The 18,520-nt window shown below is 40.4% G+C and overlaps 1 protein-coding gene across 3 annotated transcripts in view; it reads right to left on the minus strand.

Moving 5' to 3' along the window:
* MAGI3 (membrane associated guanylate kinase, WW and PDZ domain containing 3) overlaps positions 1 to 18,520 on the minus strand; it is a 548,042-nt gene that overhangs the window by 35,878 nt on the left and 493,644 nt on the right. For all 3 annotated transcript variants that reach the window (XM_073615714.1, XM_073615713.1, XM_073615715.1), the window contains exons 17-19: positions 14,727 to 14,829; positions 6,208 to 6,325; positions 586 to 729 (exon numbers count right to left, since the gene is read on the minus strand). In XM_073615714.1, coding sequence (XP_073471815.1) covers positions 586 to 729; positions 6,208 to 6,325; positions 14,727 to 14,829 — 365 coding nt within the window. The remainder of the gene's footprint in view (positions 1 to 585; positions 730 to 6,207; positions 6,326 to 14,726; positions 14,830 to 18,520) is intronic.

The raw sequence follows: 18,520 nt of genomic DNA on the forward strand, positions 1-18,520 counted from the left end.
GTGAGAATGCACCTAAAGGGGTGAGCACGTTATGGTGGCACATTGTTTGGTTTTGAGCACCATAAGGAGCAGATGGAGAAACATGGACTGCACTGCTTTGATTTAGGTAGTGCTCAGGGTAACTTTATTTAGCAGTAATGTATGTATGGTTAATTACACTTTCATTTTCTGAATGTTTACTTATACCTTTGTAATGCAGCATATTTGAAATCTGAAAAGGTATCTGCTTTTTTCCATCTCTTATCTATGTTATTCTCGTTCTTTGAAATTCACTTGCAGAACCTGAAGATAAACATTGCCAAGCACTACAGGAAGAAATACTGTTGTGAGGGATATACTGCTGATGTAGATATACTGCTGATAGTTCCGTAACTACCTGACACTGATCTGAGCATAGTTTATCCTCTGATAAATGACAGGTATTGACAGAGCTGCCTGAGCAGTCAGTACACGGACACTGCTGGGTGCCGCAGAGAGAACACATGGAGGGCCGTGATTTGTAAGTAATTCCCTTGGAAATGATATAATGTTTCTTTACTTTGGTGATCGGGAACAGCATCTTCTTGGTTAGTGATCTATACATACGTGAATACGTCCATCCTTGATGGCTGGCCCATCTTCTGCAAGGCGGAGAATAAATAGTCCCATATTATACTCTTTTCCTCCACGGAGGCTAAACCCAAAGCCCCTAGGTCCTCGCTCCAGCTCCACAGGATAGCAACCCACATGCTGAAAATATACAATTACACATTTAGAACACAGTTGAATCCCTGCTGATTTAAAAAATGTCTTAACCACCTCAATACTGGGCACTTTCACCCCCTTCCAACCCAGGACACTTTTCAGCTTTCAGCGCTCTCACACTTTGATTGAGAATTACTCAGTCATGCAACACTGCACCCAAATTAATTTTTTATCATCGTTTTCACACAAATAGACCTTTCTTTTAGTGTTTTTTTTGCGCTACAAATAAAAAAAAACGATTTTGTTTCTGTTATAAAATTTTGCAAATAAGTGATTTTCTTCATAAATTTTGACCAAAATGTATACTGCCAAATTTCTTTGGGAAAAATAACCCAAATCAGTTTATATTATTTGGTCTGTGTGTACGCTAGAGTCTACAAACTATGGTACCAATCATTGAAAATTGATAACACCTGACATGTCAAGACAGTACAAATATCCCCAAATTACCCTTTTGAAAAGTAGACAGTCCAAGGTATTTAGTAAGTGGCATGACAAGTTTTTTGAAGTTGTAATTTTTCCCACAATTCTTTGGATAATGAAGAAAATTATTATTATTTTTTTTTTTTGTGTTATTTCTTACACACGGCATAGGCATACTTGCAACTACACCCCAAAACACATTCTGCTACTTGTCCTTTATGGCAATATCATGTGTGAGACTTTTTCACAGCCTGGCCACATAGAGAAGTGCAACATCCAAGGAGCACCATCAGACATTATCCACTTTAAGACCAGAACTTATTCCGACACTTTTTGTAAAGATCTGTATTTTTGCTAGAAAATAGACTTAGAACCCTCAAACATTATATATTTTTGTAGCAGAGGACCTAAAGGATAAAATGGTGGTTTTTGCAAATGTTTAGGTCACACGGTATTTACGCAGCAGTTTTTCGAACACAATTTTACACATTAACGCATAAATACAATTTACTGAATTTCAGAGCACACAGAGACAATATAATACTCAAATATTATGTTGCGCCGGGTCAATAGAAAACAAACATATTACGCTTTAAAATTGCGCACGCTTGTGAAATGGCGACAAACTTCCGAATTTAAAATTCTCCATAGGTGACGCTTTATAAACCTTTATTGGTTACCAGTTTGGAGTTACACAGGAGGTCTGGTGCTAGAATTATTACTCTCCCTCTGACGTCTGTGGCGATACCTCACGTGTGGTGCGATCGCTGTTTACGTATGCGTATGGGACCAACGTGTGTTCGCTTTTGTACGTGAGCTCAGGAGGACGCGGACGCTTTAAATGTTTTATTTATTGGTGGGACACTGGTACACTAACAGATGTTTTTGTGCCTTTGTACACTATAACAGATGTTGATCGTCCACCGGCGGACACTGACAGATGTTGATGTCACAATGAAACACTGTTGCAATATTGCAGATGTTTTTTGCACTGGTAAAGATGTTCATGGGGACACTGACAAATGTTTTGTGCACTGGTACAGATGCTCATGGGGACACTGTGACAGATGTTTTGTGCACTGGTACAGATGTGATGGGACACTGACATGTTTTGTGCACTTGTACATATGCGCTGGGGCACGGTGATAGAGGTATTGTGCACTGGTACAGTTGTTTATGGGGACAGGGACAGTAATGCTTTGTGTACGTGTGTGGGGATCTGTGACAGCTGTGTGTAAAATCATTTCTTACACACAGAGCTGTCACAGAGGTTGCAGATTCCCCTGCCCCCTCCCCCCTGCACTGAGCTCAGTATGGAGAATTGACACAGGGACATGCATCTCTGTTTACACTGTGAAGGCTGTGATTGGACACAGCCAATCACAGTGCCCATAACCCGATCCTGTCTTGGCTGTGTCCTTTGATCACAGCCATCACAGGACCGTGCGGCCACCCATTCTGAAGGACGTACGGGTATGTCCAAGAGCAGGTAATCAGGTGTGTGTGTGTGTGTGTGTGTGTACAGTTGTGCTCATAAGTTTACATAACCTGGAAGAATTTATGATTTATTGGCCATTTTTCAGAGAATATGAATAATAACAAACTTTTTTCACTCATGGTTAGTGTTTGGCTGAAGGCATTTATTATCAATCAACTATGTTTACTCTTTTTAAATCATAATGGCAAAAAAAACTACCCAAATGACCCGGAGCAAAAGTTTACATACCCCAGTTCTTAATACCGCGTATTGCCACCTTTAACATCAATGACAACTTGAAGTCTTTTGTGGTACTTCACTCCACTCCAAATTACTTTGTGCCTGAAGGTTTGAGGCTTGTCTCTGCTGTTTGCGTATTGTAAGCAGGATACTTTGTCGCATTTGCATAGTAATGTGTTTCTTCTGCGACTCAACCATGCAGCCCATCTTTCTTCAAGTCCCTCCTTATTGTGCATCTTGAAACAGCCACACCACATGTTCTCAGAGTCCTGTATTTCACCTGAAGATATTTGTGGGTTTTTCTTTGCATCCCAAACAATTTTCCTGGCAGTTGTGGTTGAAATTTTAGTTGGTCTAAATGACCGTAAATTGGTTTCAACAGAACCCCTCATTTTCCACTTCCTGATTAGAGTTTGAACAACTGCTGATTAGCATTCTCAATTCCTTGGATATCTTTTTATATCCCTTTCCTGTTTTATACAGTTCAACTATCGTTTCCCGCAGATCCTTTGACAATTCTTTTTCTTTCCCCATGAGTCAAATCCAGAAACGTCAGTGCAGCACTGGATGAAAGATTCAAGGGTCTGTCAGGAATCCAGAAACGCATTGACCTTTTATACACACACACTAATTACAAACAGATCACAGGTGAGGATGGTTACCTTTAATAGCCATTCAAACCCCTTTGTGTCAACTTGTGTGCATGTTATCAGGCCAAAATCACCAGGGTATGTAAACTTTTGATCAGGGTCATTTGGGTAGTTTCTGTTGCCATTATGAGTAAACACAGTTGATTGATAATAAATGGCTTCAGCCAAACACTAACCATGATTGAAAGAAATGCTTTTGTGTTATCATTCATAGTCTCTGAAAAATGGCCAAGAAATCAAATTCTGCCAGGGTATGTAAACTTATGAGCACAACTGTGTGTGTGTGTATATATATATATATATATATATATATATATATATATATATATATATAAATAAAAAAAACACACACGAGAACAATGTATGAACACTTGATTTTTTTCAGAAAAATGTAAATGTAATCTCCATTGCTCAACATTTGATGGATTTTTTTGTTGTGGCTATACCACGCTAATAGAACAGTGTTTTTCAAAATAACCAAGGCACTTTAACAAAACTGTATTTTGTAGAAAACACAATGATCAAAATTAGAGAACAGCAATGACTGTAGCACGGAGAAAGATTACAACTAACATTTCTGAAGGTTACAACAATCAACAGTTAGTAGGAAGTGTACAGGCCCTTGCTTTGAATGACTTCAGCACATCTGTGGCCACATTAGTCTCTCACACTGCTCTGGTGTGATTTTGTTCCACTCTCCTTCCAGTTGTTTCCACAGTTTATTGACTGTAGTGGGTTTCTTGGCCATAACTTTGTCGCCAAGGATTTTCCAGAGGTTTTCTGTTGGGTTTAGATCAGGACTCTGGGCTGGCCATTTCATTATTTCAATGTTTTCAGCTTCAAGGAACTGCTTTACCCATTTTACTGTGTGACGGGGGCATTGTCATGCATGAAAATTCATGTAGCTGTATAAGAGGCCCAACTCCTGCTGCAGAAAACCTCCCCGAAACCATGATGGTTCCCCCTCCACCTTTCATTGACTTCTTTACACACTTTGGGTTCAGTCTTTCCCCAGTTGGATGACGAACATAATGTTTCCTATCGGGCACAAATAAATTAAACTTGCTTTCATCACTAAAGTGAACTTTAGACCAGTTCTTCTCTGTCCACACAGCATGCTCCTCAGCAAAAATTAGTCTAGCATTTTGATTCTTTCTGCTAATAGGAGGTTTGGTCACTGCAGAGTGGACTTTCAGTCCAAATTCTCTTTAACGGGGAGACACTGTATGACGAGACAGATCCTTATTCTGTTCAACGCTGAACTGGCAAGCAATCGCAGCTGCAGCGTTGAACTGATTGCCCATTGAGACTCCCTGCACTATCCTGTCCTCTCTTGCATTTGTCTTTCGTGGACGACCAGCCTTCTTGGGGGACTTGAATGAGTTTGTGATGTTGTAAATATGCAATATTCTAGAAATCACAGATTTGGAACGACAAAATACTCTTGCTATGGCTGAAAGGGTCATCCTTTTAGCCTTTATCTGGACAACCTGCTGCCAGAGGATTTCAGTCACTTTAGAATGGATCACCATCTTGCAAAGTCAGTAAAAACTGGAAAGTTAGACTGCCAGTTAACTAGCTATGGACCAGTCGCTGCAGTTGTACTGTGGCAGGTTGGCGCCCCTCCACGAATTGCTGTCGTATGATGGGCGTGTACACGGCGATCGGTGGGTGGGCGCCCATTCGCTAGCGGGGGCGCCAACCAGCGGGTCTGGCGGACTCGATGTCTGTCGGCCACCAGCGATCGCTCCAGAGACAGGAAGAATGAGGATCTGTCAGTGTAAACAAACAGATCCCCATTCTGTCAGGGAAGTAGAGTGAGATCTGCTTTTCCTAGTGATTAGGAACAGTGATCTCTCTCCTCCTCCAGTCAGCCCAGCCCCCATACAGTTAGAAACACCTCCCTAGGGAACACTTAACCCCTTGATCGCCCCCTAGTGTTAACCCCTTCCCTGCCAGTGACATGTATACAGTAATCAGTGGCTATTTTTAGCTCTGATCGCTGTAAAAATGTTAATGGTCCCAAAAAGGTGTCAAATCTGTCCGCCGCAATGACGCAGTGCCACTAAAAATCGCAGATCATCACCATTACTAGTAAAAAAAAAAAAAAAATAGAAATAATGAAAATGCCATAAATCTATTACCTATTTTGTAGACGCAATAACTTTTGTGCAAACCAATCAATATACGCTAATTGTGTTTTTTTTTTACAAAAAATATGTAGCAGAATATATATTGGCCTTAACTGAGGAAGAAATTTGTTTAACATTTTTTTGGGGATATTTTTCATAGCAAAAAAGTAAAAAAATATTGTTTTTTTTTTCAAAATTGCACACCCATAAAAACTTCCCAATTGTTAGTTAAAAAATAGGTAAGATTAGTGTTTCTGGAGATTGAAAGAACTTACTATTCAAGAAAAGCCCACTCCTCTGACCATTTAAGGTAAATCTGATGCATAGGCTACAGAAAATAGAGTAGTCATACAGGTATGTACAATCTACAGATTTTCTACTGATATTTTTTTTGAACAGAGAATGTCATTTTCCAGGTGGTAAAGGTTTGCACAATCACAGAATGAAACAACAAGCATAGGACCCAACAACCTAATATGGAAAAATCTTTCCTATATATGAACTGGTTCTACAGTAAATAAAGTTTTCTATCTAAACCTACCTGTGAGTGCCTGCCTCCTGAAGGCAAGGTATGTACAGCATCAGGTTTGTGATCTGTCCATAAGAACCTATAAGTGGCAGAAGGGTCTCCTTTACTGCTGTCTGCATCCAGGGTGTTTCTGTAAAAAAAAAAAAAACATATATATACTAGTGCTGGGGTATTATTGTTGTTTTTCTATCCCTAACAACAAACACAAGTGGAATTACAGCAGGGGAAAAAAGTATTTGATTCCCTGCTGATTTTGTACGTTTGCCCACTGACAAAGGAATGATCAGTCTATAATTTTAATAGTAGGTTTATTTTAATAGTGAGAGACAGAATAACAAAAATATCCAGAAAAACGCATTTCAAAAAATGTTTTAAAGTGATTTGCATTTTAATGAGTGAAATAGGTATTTGATCCCTTATCAATCAGCAAGATTTCTGGCTCCCAGGTGTCTTCTACACAGGTAACGAGCTGAGATTAGGAGCACTCTCTTAAAGGGAGTGCTCCTAATCTCAGCTTGTTACCTGTATAAAATACACCTGTCCAAAGAAGGAATCAATCAGATTCCAATCTCTCCAACATGGCCAAGACCAAAGAGCTGTCCACGGATGTCAGGGACAAGATTGTAGACCTACACAAGGCTGGAATGGGCTACAAAACCATCGCCAAGTAGCTTGGTTAGAGGGTGACAACAGCTGGTGTGATTATTCGCAAATAGAAGAAACACAAAATAACTGGTAATCTCCCTCAGTCTGGGGCTCCATGCAAGATCTCACCTCGTGGAGTTTCAATGAGAACGGTGAGGAATCAGCCCAGAACTACACGGGAGAATCTTGTCAATGATTTCAAAGCAGCTGGGACCATAGTCACCAAGAAAACAATTGGTAACACACTACACCGTAAAGGACTGAAATCCTGCAGCACTTGCCAGTTTTGTGGTTAGATGAGACCAAAATTGAGCTCTTTGGAATCAACTCAACTCGCCATGTTTGGAGGAGGAGGAATGCTGCCTATGACCCCAAGAACACCATCCCCACCGTCAGACATGGAGGTGGAAACATTATGCTTTGGGGGTGTTTTTCTGTTAAGGGTACAGGACAGCTTTACCACATCAAAGGGACAATGGACCATCAAATCTTGGGTGAGAACCTCCTTACCTCAGCCAGTGCATTGAAAATGGGTCCTGGATGGGTATTCCAGCATGACAATGACCCAAAACACACAGCCAAGGCAACAAAGGAGTGGTTTAAGAAGAAGAAGCCAGTCTCCAGACTTTAATCATATAGAAAATAAGTGGAGGGAGCTAAAGGTTCGAGTTACTAAACATCAGCCTTCGAAAACCCAAAAGACTTGGAGATTATCTGCAAAGAGGAGTGGGACAAAATCCCTCCTGAGATGTGTGAAAACCTGGTGGCCAACTACAAGAAACGTCTGACCTCTGTGATTGCCAACAAGGGTTTTGCCACCAAGTACAAAGTCATGTTTAGTTACGGGGTCAAATACTTATTTCACTCATTAAAATGCAAATCAATTTATAACTTTTTAGAAGTACGTTGGATTTTTTTTTTTGCTGTTATTCTGTCTCTCACTGCTAAAATAAACCTAACATTAAAATTATAGACTGATCATTTCTTTGTCAGTGGGCAAACGTACAAAATCAGCAGGGGATCAAATACTTTTTTCCCTCACTGTACTTAAGATAATAAAAATATCACTGATTTTGCCCAAAGTGTAAGCAATCAGATGTTGGGTTCTGATTACTGAAAGAACTAGTCTATTAAAGTCAACCTTGCACTAAAAAGAGAGATCTGCTTATTTCTTCACTGACCCACTCCATGACAAAAAGCTGCATAAAAAAGTAAAAAAACAAAACAAAACAAACCTTTGGAAAAAGCTGGTACATCTGCTTACCTTATTGTTAGATTAACCACTTTAAGACCAGGCCTTTTTCTGACACTTTTTGTTTTCATGTAAAAATCTGTGTTTTTTGCTAGAAAATTACTTAGAACTCCAAACATTATATATTTTTTAAAGCAATTTCACACGGTATTTTTAAAGCAATTTCACACGGTATTTGAGCAGTGGATTTTCAAATGCAATTTTTCAGAAAAAATACACTTTTTAAAAAAAAATTTAATGCACAAAAACACAAAACAATACTCAATTGTTTGGTAAAATTTAAAAGATGATGTTATGCAGAATACATAGATACCAAACATGTAATGCTTTAAAATTGCACATGCCCGTGCAATGGTGACAAACTATGAAAATTTTACTATCCATAGGTGAGGCTTTTAAAATCCTTCACAGGTTACGACTACAGATGCTAGAATTACTGCCCATGATCTGGCATTCGCGGAAATACCTCACATGTGTAGGACAATCGTGGTTTGCATGCATGAGCCTTTGCGGGGAGCTTTAAATTTTTTTTATTATTTATTTTTACATTGTCGCTTTTAAAACCATTTTTTTTGTGATCACTTTTATTGTTCTTTCGGGGAATATAAATATCTCTTGTGATAGCAATAGTTAGCGGCAGGTACACTTTATGGAGAGATGTGGAGTCTGTTAGACCCCAAGGTCTCTTCTCTGCCCTTAAAAGCATTTGATCACACTAGATTGGTGTGATCAAATGCTTTTCATTTTAAAAAATGGCACCGCTTACATCCGGGGAAACCGGACGTTATGTATGCTCATCACGTCCGATTTCCTATATCATAGATGCGAAGGGAGCCGATCCGCTCTCTGTTTGCCTCTATGATCAACCGGCGGAAGCACTGGCTGGTCGATCAGGAATCAGGGTGGGACGGGAGATCCTAAGAAAGTTGCAGAAGTCGCTGAGGATGTAGAAGCCATCCAGAGGCTTGTTAGCCACTAGGATGGCTTTTATAAGAGAGCCGGTTGTCGGCCCTAAAAAACAATACTGCAGGAGTAATCCCGGTAAAACCACTTGAAGTCCAGAGATGTACCGGTACATCGCTGGTCATCGAATGGTTTAAATATAGTGATTTGAAAATCAGCCACTAGCCCATTTTGCAATCACTCTGCCTTCCTGCGTAAAGTAGAAGGAAATTCTACACAATAACCCACATGTTAAATGTTGCTTCGCCATTGCTGATACTTCCTACATACATGTTCTACTAAATAACCATCTAAATAGCATTTTAAGCGTTTTTCTATGCGGTCTTGTGACCACAAAGCTTCAGCTCAAACCCTTTTCTTTGCGGCAGGTGGGCATGAACTCTTTCCCAGTGGACAATGCTGGCAGGATACATCACTACTCTATGAGACTCAGAACACACAAACTAGCTGCAGAAAATGTACACGGGGAGTTTAACATGCGTGTTATCATGTAGCCTTTCATCTACTTTCATAATTATGAAAATGAGATATCAGCCACACAGGGAGTGCATCATTTTCATGAGTCATCCAACTCAGACTGTGTCATGTAAAGAATCAGATCAAAAAGGCCCAAAAACGGTTTAGTACTCCATAGAAGAAATCAGAGCATGTAAAAGAAATAAGCAAATACATCTGTCCCAAAATACATTGATACTTTACAGGATATAAAGTACATATAAGAATCAACATCAACACACATTGGGTAGATTATTTACAAATTATATATCTATACACACACACACACACACAGTATCTCTCACGAAAATGAGTATACTCCTCACATTTTTGTAAATATTGTATTATATCTTTTTTCATGTGACAACACTGAATAAATGACACTTTGCTACAATGTAAAGTAGTGAGTGTACAGCTTGTATAACAATGTAAATATGTTGTCCCCTCAAAATAACTCAACACACAGCCATTAATGTCCAAACGGCTGGCAACAAAAGTGAGTACACCCCTAAGTGAAAATGTCCAAATTGGGCCCAAAGTGTCAATATTTTGTGTGGCCACCATTATTTTTCAGCACTGCCTTAACCCTCCTGGGCATGGAGTTCACCAGAGCTTCACAGGTTGCCACTGGAGTCCTATTCCACTCCTCCATTACGACATCACGAAGCTGGTGGATGTTAGAGACCTCGTGTTCCTCCACCTTCCATTTGAGGATGCCCCACAGATGCTCAATAGGGTTTAGGTCTGGAGACATGCTTGGCCAGTCCATCACCTTTACCCTCTGCTTCTTTAGCAAGGCAGTGGTTGTCTTGGAAGTGTGTTTGGGGTCGTTATGTTGGAATACTGCTCTGCGGCCCAGTCTCCGAAGGAAGCGGATCATGCTCTACTTCAGTATGTCACCATACATGTTGGCATTCATGGTTCCCTCAATGAACTGTAACTCCCCAGTGCCGGCAGCACTCATGCAGCCACCATGCTTGACTGTAGGCAAGATACACTTGTCTTTGTACTCCTCACCTGGTTGCCGCCACACACACTTGACACCACCTGAACCAAACAAGTTTATCTTGGTCTCATCAGACCACAGGACATGGTTCCAGTAATTCATGTCCTTAGTCTGCTTATCTTCAGCAAACTGTTTGCTGGCTTTCTTGTGCATCATCTTTAGAAGAGGCTTCCTTCAGGGACGACAGCCATGCAGACCAATTTGATGCAGTGTATGGTCTGAGCACTGACAGGCTGACTCCCCACCCCTTCAACCTCTGCAGCAATGCTGGCAGCACTCATATGTCTATTTCCCAAAGACAAACCTCTGGATATGACGCTGAGCACATGCACTCAACTTCTTTGGTCGACTATGGCGAGGCCTGTTCTGAGTGGAACCTGTCCTGTTAAACCACTGTATGGTCTTGGCCACCATGCTGCAACTCAGTTTCAGGGTTTTGGCAAACTTCTTATAACCTAGGCCATCTTTATGTAGAGCAACAATTCTTTTTTTCAGATCCTCAGAGTTCTTTGCCATGAGGTGCCATGTTGAACTTCCAGTGACCAGTATGAGAGAGTGTAAGAGAGATGACACCAAATTTAACACACCTGCTCCCCATTCACACCTGAGACCTTGTAACACTAACGGGTCACATGACACCGAGGAGGGAAAATGGCTAATTGGGCCCAATTTGGACATTTTCACTTAGGGTGTACTCACTTTTGTCGCCAGCGATTTAGACATTAATGGCTGTGTTATTTTGAGGGGACAGCAAATTTACACAGTTATACAAGCTGTACACTCACTACTTTAAATTGTAGCAAAGTGCAATTTCTTCAGTGTTGTCACATGAAAAGATATATAAAATAAATAAATTATATATTTATATACATACACACACACATATACATATGTATATATACACACACATATATATATATATATATATACACACACATACACACACACTATATTGCCAAAAGTATTGGGACACCTGCCTTTACGCACACATGAACTTTAATGGCATCCCAGTCTTAGTTTGTAGGGTTCAATATTGGGTTGGCCCAACCTTTGCAGCTATGACACCTTCAACTCTTCTTGGAAGGCTATCCACAAGGTTTAGAAGTGTGTCTATAGCAGGGATATGCAGCTGTTGCCGAACTACAAGTCTCACGAGGCATAGCAAAACTCTGACAGCCACAAGCATGACACCCAGAGGCAGAGGCATGATAGGACTTGTAGTTTTGCAACAGCTGGAGGTCCGCTAACTGCATATCCCTGGTCTATAGGAATGTATAAAGAATAAAAGTCTGCACTCGGTGATTAAATGAATATACATAAATGACCCAACAACTGCATTCATATGTATGTACACACCATAAAACAGATAAAATAAACGAAAATGTTGCGCTGTCATTATTGTGATAATAAAATCAATTTGCAAATAAATATTTATGTGATCCACAAAACTTAGTAATAATTGAAGTGAAAAAGAAGATCCAAAACACCAAAAAGTCCTGGTTGTGAAAAAAAAAATGGTGATATCCTTCCAAATCAACTGCTGGTGTTGAACCTCGTGCTCCCCAGGAGATAATTAAAGATATCCTCTTACCAAATATCATGACCTTTCAAGGCCAATTTGTGCATCAGTGAGTTGTTACCCCTCATATATCCAGCTCAGGTTTTCCACCTGTTGAAGGGTACGCCAATATTGTGTCTATCGATCTCCCACAGGCCTCAGATCCAATTGAGCCATATGTCAGGAAGAAGAGGAAACTCACCCCATTGCGCAAGAGTTTTATTAAAGTTCTACTTGCAACAAGGATTAGTATACAGGCATATCAGAATATACATCAGTCCTACGCTCTGCTCGTGTACTAGGACCGTCACAGATATTCCTTGCTTCGCCTTCGCAAACTTTTTGGTGTTTTGGATCTACTTTTTCACTTCAATATTACAAAGTTTTGTGGATCACATGAATGGACTTTCATTGTTTATAAATATTTGTTTATTTGCAAATTGATTTTATTATTACAATAATGACAGTGTAACATTGTGTCTATAGGAATGTTTGACTGTTCTTCCAGAAGCGCAGTTGTGAGGTCAGGCACGCATGTTGAACGAGAAGGCCTGGCCCGCAGTCTCCGCTTTAATTCATCCCAAAGGTGTTCTATCGGGTTGAGGTCAGGAATTTGCAGGCCAGTCAAGTGTCTCCACCCCAAACTCGCTCACCCATGTCTTTATGGACCTTGCATTGTGCAATGGTGCGCAGTAATGTTGGAACAGGAATGGGCCATTCTCAAACTGTTCTCACAAAGTTGGGAGCATGAAATTGTCCAAAGTGTCTTGGTATGCTGACATCTTAAGAGTTCCCTTCACTGGAACTAAGGGGCCCAAGCTCAACCCCTGAAAAACAACCCCACACCATATTCCCCCCTTCACCAAACTTTACACTTGGCACAACGCAGTCAGGCAAGTTCCTTTCCCCTGGCAACTGCCAAACCCAGACACATCCATCAGAGAAGCGGGATTCGTCACTCCATAGAACACATCTCCACTGCCCTAGAGTCGAGTGACGGCATGCTTTACACCACTGCATCTGATGCTTTGCATTGCAGTTGGTGATGTAAGGCTTGGGTGCAGCTGCTCAGCAATTAGAAGAGGGAAGATCTGGACAGCCGCACTCCAATAAAAACTTAATTATTGTGCAAAATAACAAAAGTACAAACCACAGCAGGGTACAGGATAAAAAAGCAGACACGTTTCACTCTCAACAGTGCTTAGTCATAGCTATGAGAGTGTGAAACGTGTCATTTTTTTATCCTGTACCCTGCTGTGGTTTGTACATTTGTTATTTTGCACAATAAAGGCGTTTTTATTGGAGTGTGGCTGTCCAGACCTTCCCTCTTCTAATTGCTATATGCTTAGCCTGCACCTGATGCTTCCACCTTGAGGAGAGTGCCATTTCCACACATCCACCTGGAGCGGTGATCCCTTCCACAAATGCAACTGCTCAGCCCTGGAAATCCATTCTATGAAGCTCTCTACGCACTGGTGTGCTATTCTTAAGGCCACACAAATTTTTGGAGGTCTGTAGCTATTGACTCTGCAGACAGTTGGCAACTTCTGCGCACTGTGCACTTCAGCATGCGCTGACCCCACTCTATCATTCACATGGCCTACCACTTTGTGGCTGAGTTGCTGCTGTTCATGGTCATGGTACCATGCTTGAATTCACTGAGAATGACCCATTCTTTCACAAATGTTTGTAGAAGCAGTCTGGAGATGCCTAGGTGCTTGATTTTATATACCTGTGGCCATTAAGGGGATTGGAACACCTGGATCCAATGAGGAGTGTCCTAATACTTTTGGCAATATAGTATATATATATATATATATATATATATATATATATATATATATATACATACATACATACATACATACACACACCCACACATATTATATATATATATATATACACATAAAAAAAAAAAAAAAAAAAAAAAAAAAGAAAGAAAGAGAAACCCCTATTCTTTTAATCTTTTAATATTATAGGGGAGAAATGACTGGTTTTACAATGTTTCATGAGTCACAAAGGAAATGAAATTGACAGAGCATTGAAATCACTAGTCTCCTATATGACAGTAACTCAATCTGAGATACAGACTACGTTTTTCAGAAGGCCATCAGGATTTGAGCTTTGTGAAGTGAGAAAGCTGTGACATTACATATGCATCAGGTCATGTACATTCAACAAGTAGTTGCATTTCTAACATATCTCTTACATTTTTTGATGTAGCGGTTTGCTGCTCTTCAAAAGCAGAACCACAGTCAAGACAAATAGTAAACTTATATATCGGATTATATCGACCTGTTTTTTGTTAAATATATGAGCTCCAAAAGACTGTGTATTGACCTTAATAACTTCAAGACCCAACATCTTGGCTGCTCTACTGAATGCTGAATTTGAAAGAATCTGCTTTTCTACTCAAGGAGTATTATGGTCCTGAAGATACACAGAAATCCCTGATCTTTGGAAATATAGTAACCCAAGAGCTGGTTAGGATCATTAGCTTTTCACCGCATCCAAACAGGAGTTGGGTAAGCAGCATTACTTCTGTATAAAATGCTGAATTCTGTGTTGCCAGTGTATTCTAGCAATACTGTGTCAGCATGGCATTTCCTTACCTGTCTAGAGTGCCATAATTCGGTTGCGCTTGTCCCATGGCACGATGCTGAGGAGCAGGGCTCTGTCTTGCAGAATTTGAGCCAGATGGAGGACCTCTGTGTTCTAATAAAAGAAGACAATATTTGCATTAGTATATACTTTTGCACTGACAATTTTAAAGGAGATAAGTTACTAAGATAAGGAGTACGCAAACATGTAATCAGTCACACTGATTGTAACATGTTTCTCTTGTTCATGAGTCCTCCAAAAGTTGGATTCATTTTATAGCATATTGCTAATATCACTTGGGGTGCAGCACTCTGCTGACAACTGTGAAGTAACAGAAGAGAGCCATACTGCTAGTTGGTCAATGCTGAAAATTATTCAACATCCTTGTGCCCAGAGTTAAAAGTACAAGTCACTAGAACTATCTATCCACTACTGAGAGCCTGGCAATTGCATCATTAAAATAAAGTGGTGTCTCCTCGATGATACAATGATTCTGACCGATACGTTAGACTTGCTGTAATGTAAAATCAAACACATATTGGGCAATATAGAAGAGACACCTGGTACCAAAGGTACAGTGAGGGACCCCTTAGGGACGTTAATAGACAGATCAAACCAAGAGTAAAAAGGTATACATTTTATTACAAATGTCAATAATATACATATAAGAACAAAGCATATGAAGCATAAAAACCATATCTAATACCCTGAATAATACAATTGTATAGACTAATCACCATCCTGATGCTGAGGATTGGCGGTGATCGACAGTGTAAATAACACCTTACATGTTACGAACTAGAGGTCCTTCTTCAGAGGTTTATGTTATTAATTCAGATGGGTATAGATTTTCTACAAAAGAGTATACAAATAAATTCCACATTAATGAAAAATAGTAATAATCCATAAAGATACAGCTAAACAACAAAGCATGCAGTACATTAACATGACATGTAATGATGAACATGAACTGATTTACTCACATGGCAAACAATTCACATTGAACATGTGTCTGAAGGGAGTGACTTGGTCAAAAGTATGCACTGATCATGAAGGCATGCGTCTGCTAAGTCCATCAAGCAGCCAAACCACATGAAGGAAGCGGGGGTTGCTTCGATACGAGGACTCAATTTGGTGGGGCAAAACACAGTCACCACCAATACTGGACCAATACCGCTGTAAATAGTATAAATGGTTTGTATCAGAATCAAATGTTGTAAAAGAATGCCCAAAGAAAGTTAGAAATTGGAGCATTGCTATGCCCTTGCATCACAGAAGAGTATGGATGCAGGGCAATTAGTACTAATGAGGTAAATTTAGATAAACCAACCTGGAGGATGAAATGTGCTGCCTCATAACTGAACACTCCTTCAGCGTCTAAACAGAAGCCTAGAAGACGCTATTAGAGCACCTGTGGGATGGTCGGCATCCAATCGCGATGTTAATCGTGATTGTCGACAGCTGGTGCAGTGGGTGGGAAGGACCGCGCAAAACCATTGCACGATCCTCCTCCCTAGAGTCCCCCCCAGCATAACGGCGCAGGCCCGCCCCCGCGCTGAGACGCGGGATTGCGTCATCTCGCCACTGACACGCAAATGGCAAGTACTGCGCCCTAAGCTGAAACGCAGCACGATGGAGGCCCGGAGGATCCAATATGCCAAAAAAAGTGGGCGTCCAAAGCCGCCCCACCCCAAGGGGTGGAGGGAGCAGTCCGGGACTCCTGCACGCCCGGAGCAAAGCAATTCCGTCCGGGTTCGGCATGAGATGGGTGGCAGAATGCCATGCCAAAACGATCAAACGGATAAAAAACATAATTAGGAGGCACAAATCTTTCTGTTGATGGTATAATAGCCTATACAGATATTCAAAAACATGTAAAGGCATACAGGATGAATAAATCACAGGATAATACAGAAAACAATACATATTCAATATTATGAAATAGATTACAGATGATAGCATTGACGAACGATACAAATAATAGATATGTTCCTCAGACACAGTTTATATGCAGATAAATAAAGAAGCATAATAATAACTAACTGATGTGCAGCAATGGTATCTATGATCAACATTCATAGATAAAAAGGGCCCTATATGGCACATATCTATGTCACAGAAAGAATGTAAATGATACTCATTAATAGACATTTGTAAAAGTGGATAATTCCCGAAAGTATGGGTTAGAGATGTTTTCCTACATATCCAATTCACAGACACCAGACTCAAATCCTGGAAGATAGGGCCTAAAATGAAAGGCCTCAATGAGTCCTGGGGCTATAGTGGCCTTCAGATCAAAAATCCATCTAAGCTCAGTCTGCAGCAATAGTTTGTTGTAATCGCCACCCCGTGATGTGGGCCCAATGTGGTCAAGTGCAAGAAATTACATTTTTGGGCATTTGTCACCATGTATAAGGGTGCTATGCCTGCCTAGAGGTAGGGCTAGATCTTGTTTTTTTTATACTCACTATATGTCGGTAAATATGGTGCTAAAACTCTAATTTGGTCTTGCTGACATAGAAACTGCCGCATTCACAGGTGAGTAGCTATACCACACCTGTGGTGTGGCAGTTAGTGTAGTGTTTAGGTTTAAAATGTTCCCCATTCGGTAAGGTAATATTTTTCCATGTGTCCATATATATGCAGTATCCACAATGACCACATTGAAATGAACCACAGTATTTTCTGATGTTTTGTTTAATACTGAGTTCACTATGTACTAATTTTTCACGAAGTTAGGAAGCCCGTCTAAATGTAATTAAAGGCTGTTCACCCAATAATGGTGCCAAAGTGGCATTAGTATTAAGCAGATGCCAATGTTTTTGTAATATTTTCCTAACTTTTTGATGTTCGGAGGTATATTGAGTGGCTATGCGGATTGAGTTGTCAGTCTCAGCTTTTTTTCTGTGGAAATAGTAGTTCTGATCGTATTTTGTTTTTTACCTTATGATAGGCCTTTAAGACCGAATTTGAATAGCCCCGGGCTGGTAGTCTCGTTCTTAAATAAGCTGCTTCCTGTTCAAAAAGCGCATCAGTGGAACAATTCCGTTTGGCACGTATATATTGGCCATATGGGATGGAATTAAGCAAAGGTGTATGATGGAAGCTGGAGATCATATTTCCTGCGGTGGGTTTACAATATAAACTACTACTTAAAAGTCCATCTGGGTGTTTAATTACATAAAGATCCAAAAATGTTATTGCTTCCATGCCGTGACTCATGGTGAATTTTAAGTTGAATTCGTTCTTACAATTAATATAACATAGAAATTGGTTGAGGAGTGTTACTAAGCTGTCTCAGGTGATAAAAATGTTGTCCATGAATAAATGACGTTCCCACTCCCCCGGGTACAGATTTGCATAGGACGGGGCACACGAGGTGCCCATAGCCATGCCCTGTACCTGGAGGAAGTGGGAATCAAGAAAGGAGAAAAAATTGTGTTTTAATACAAAGGGGGTTATTTACGAAAGGCAAATCCACTTTGCACTGAAAGTGCACTGAAAGTGCATTTGGAAGTGCAGTCGCTCTAAAATGAGTGGAAGCTCTGCTGATTTTATCATCCAATCATGTGCAAGCTAAAATGCTGTTTTTTACTTTCCTTGCATGTCCCCCTCGGATCTACAGCGACTTTACTTCCAAGTGCACTTGCAGTGCAAAGTGGATTTTCCTTTAGTAAATAACCCCCAAAGTCCAAAGCTGACAATACATACTGAATCCTGGCAGGTTCAAATTGGCTTTGACGCCTGAGTATATCATTCAAGGCGGCAAGGCCTCGCTCCTGAGGTATCGAGCTATAAAGGGCCT

The sequence above is a fragment of the Aquarana catesbeiana genome, linkage group LG02, assembly GCF_042186555.1.
Source record: "Aquarana catesbeiana isolate 2022-GZ linkage group LG02, ASM4218655v1, whole genome shotgun sequence".
Classification (NCBI taxonomy): domain Eukaryota; kingdom Metazoa; phylum Chordata; class Amphibia; order Anura; family Ranidae; genus Aquarana; species Aquarana catesbeiana.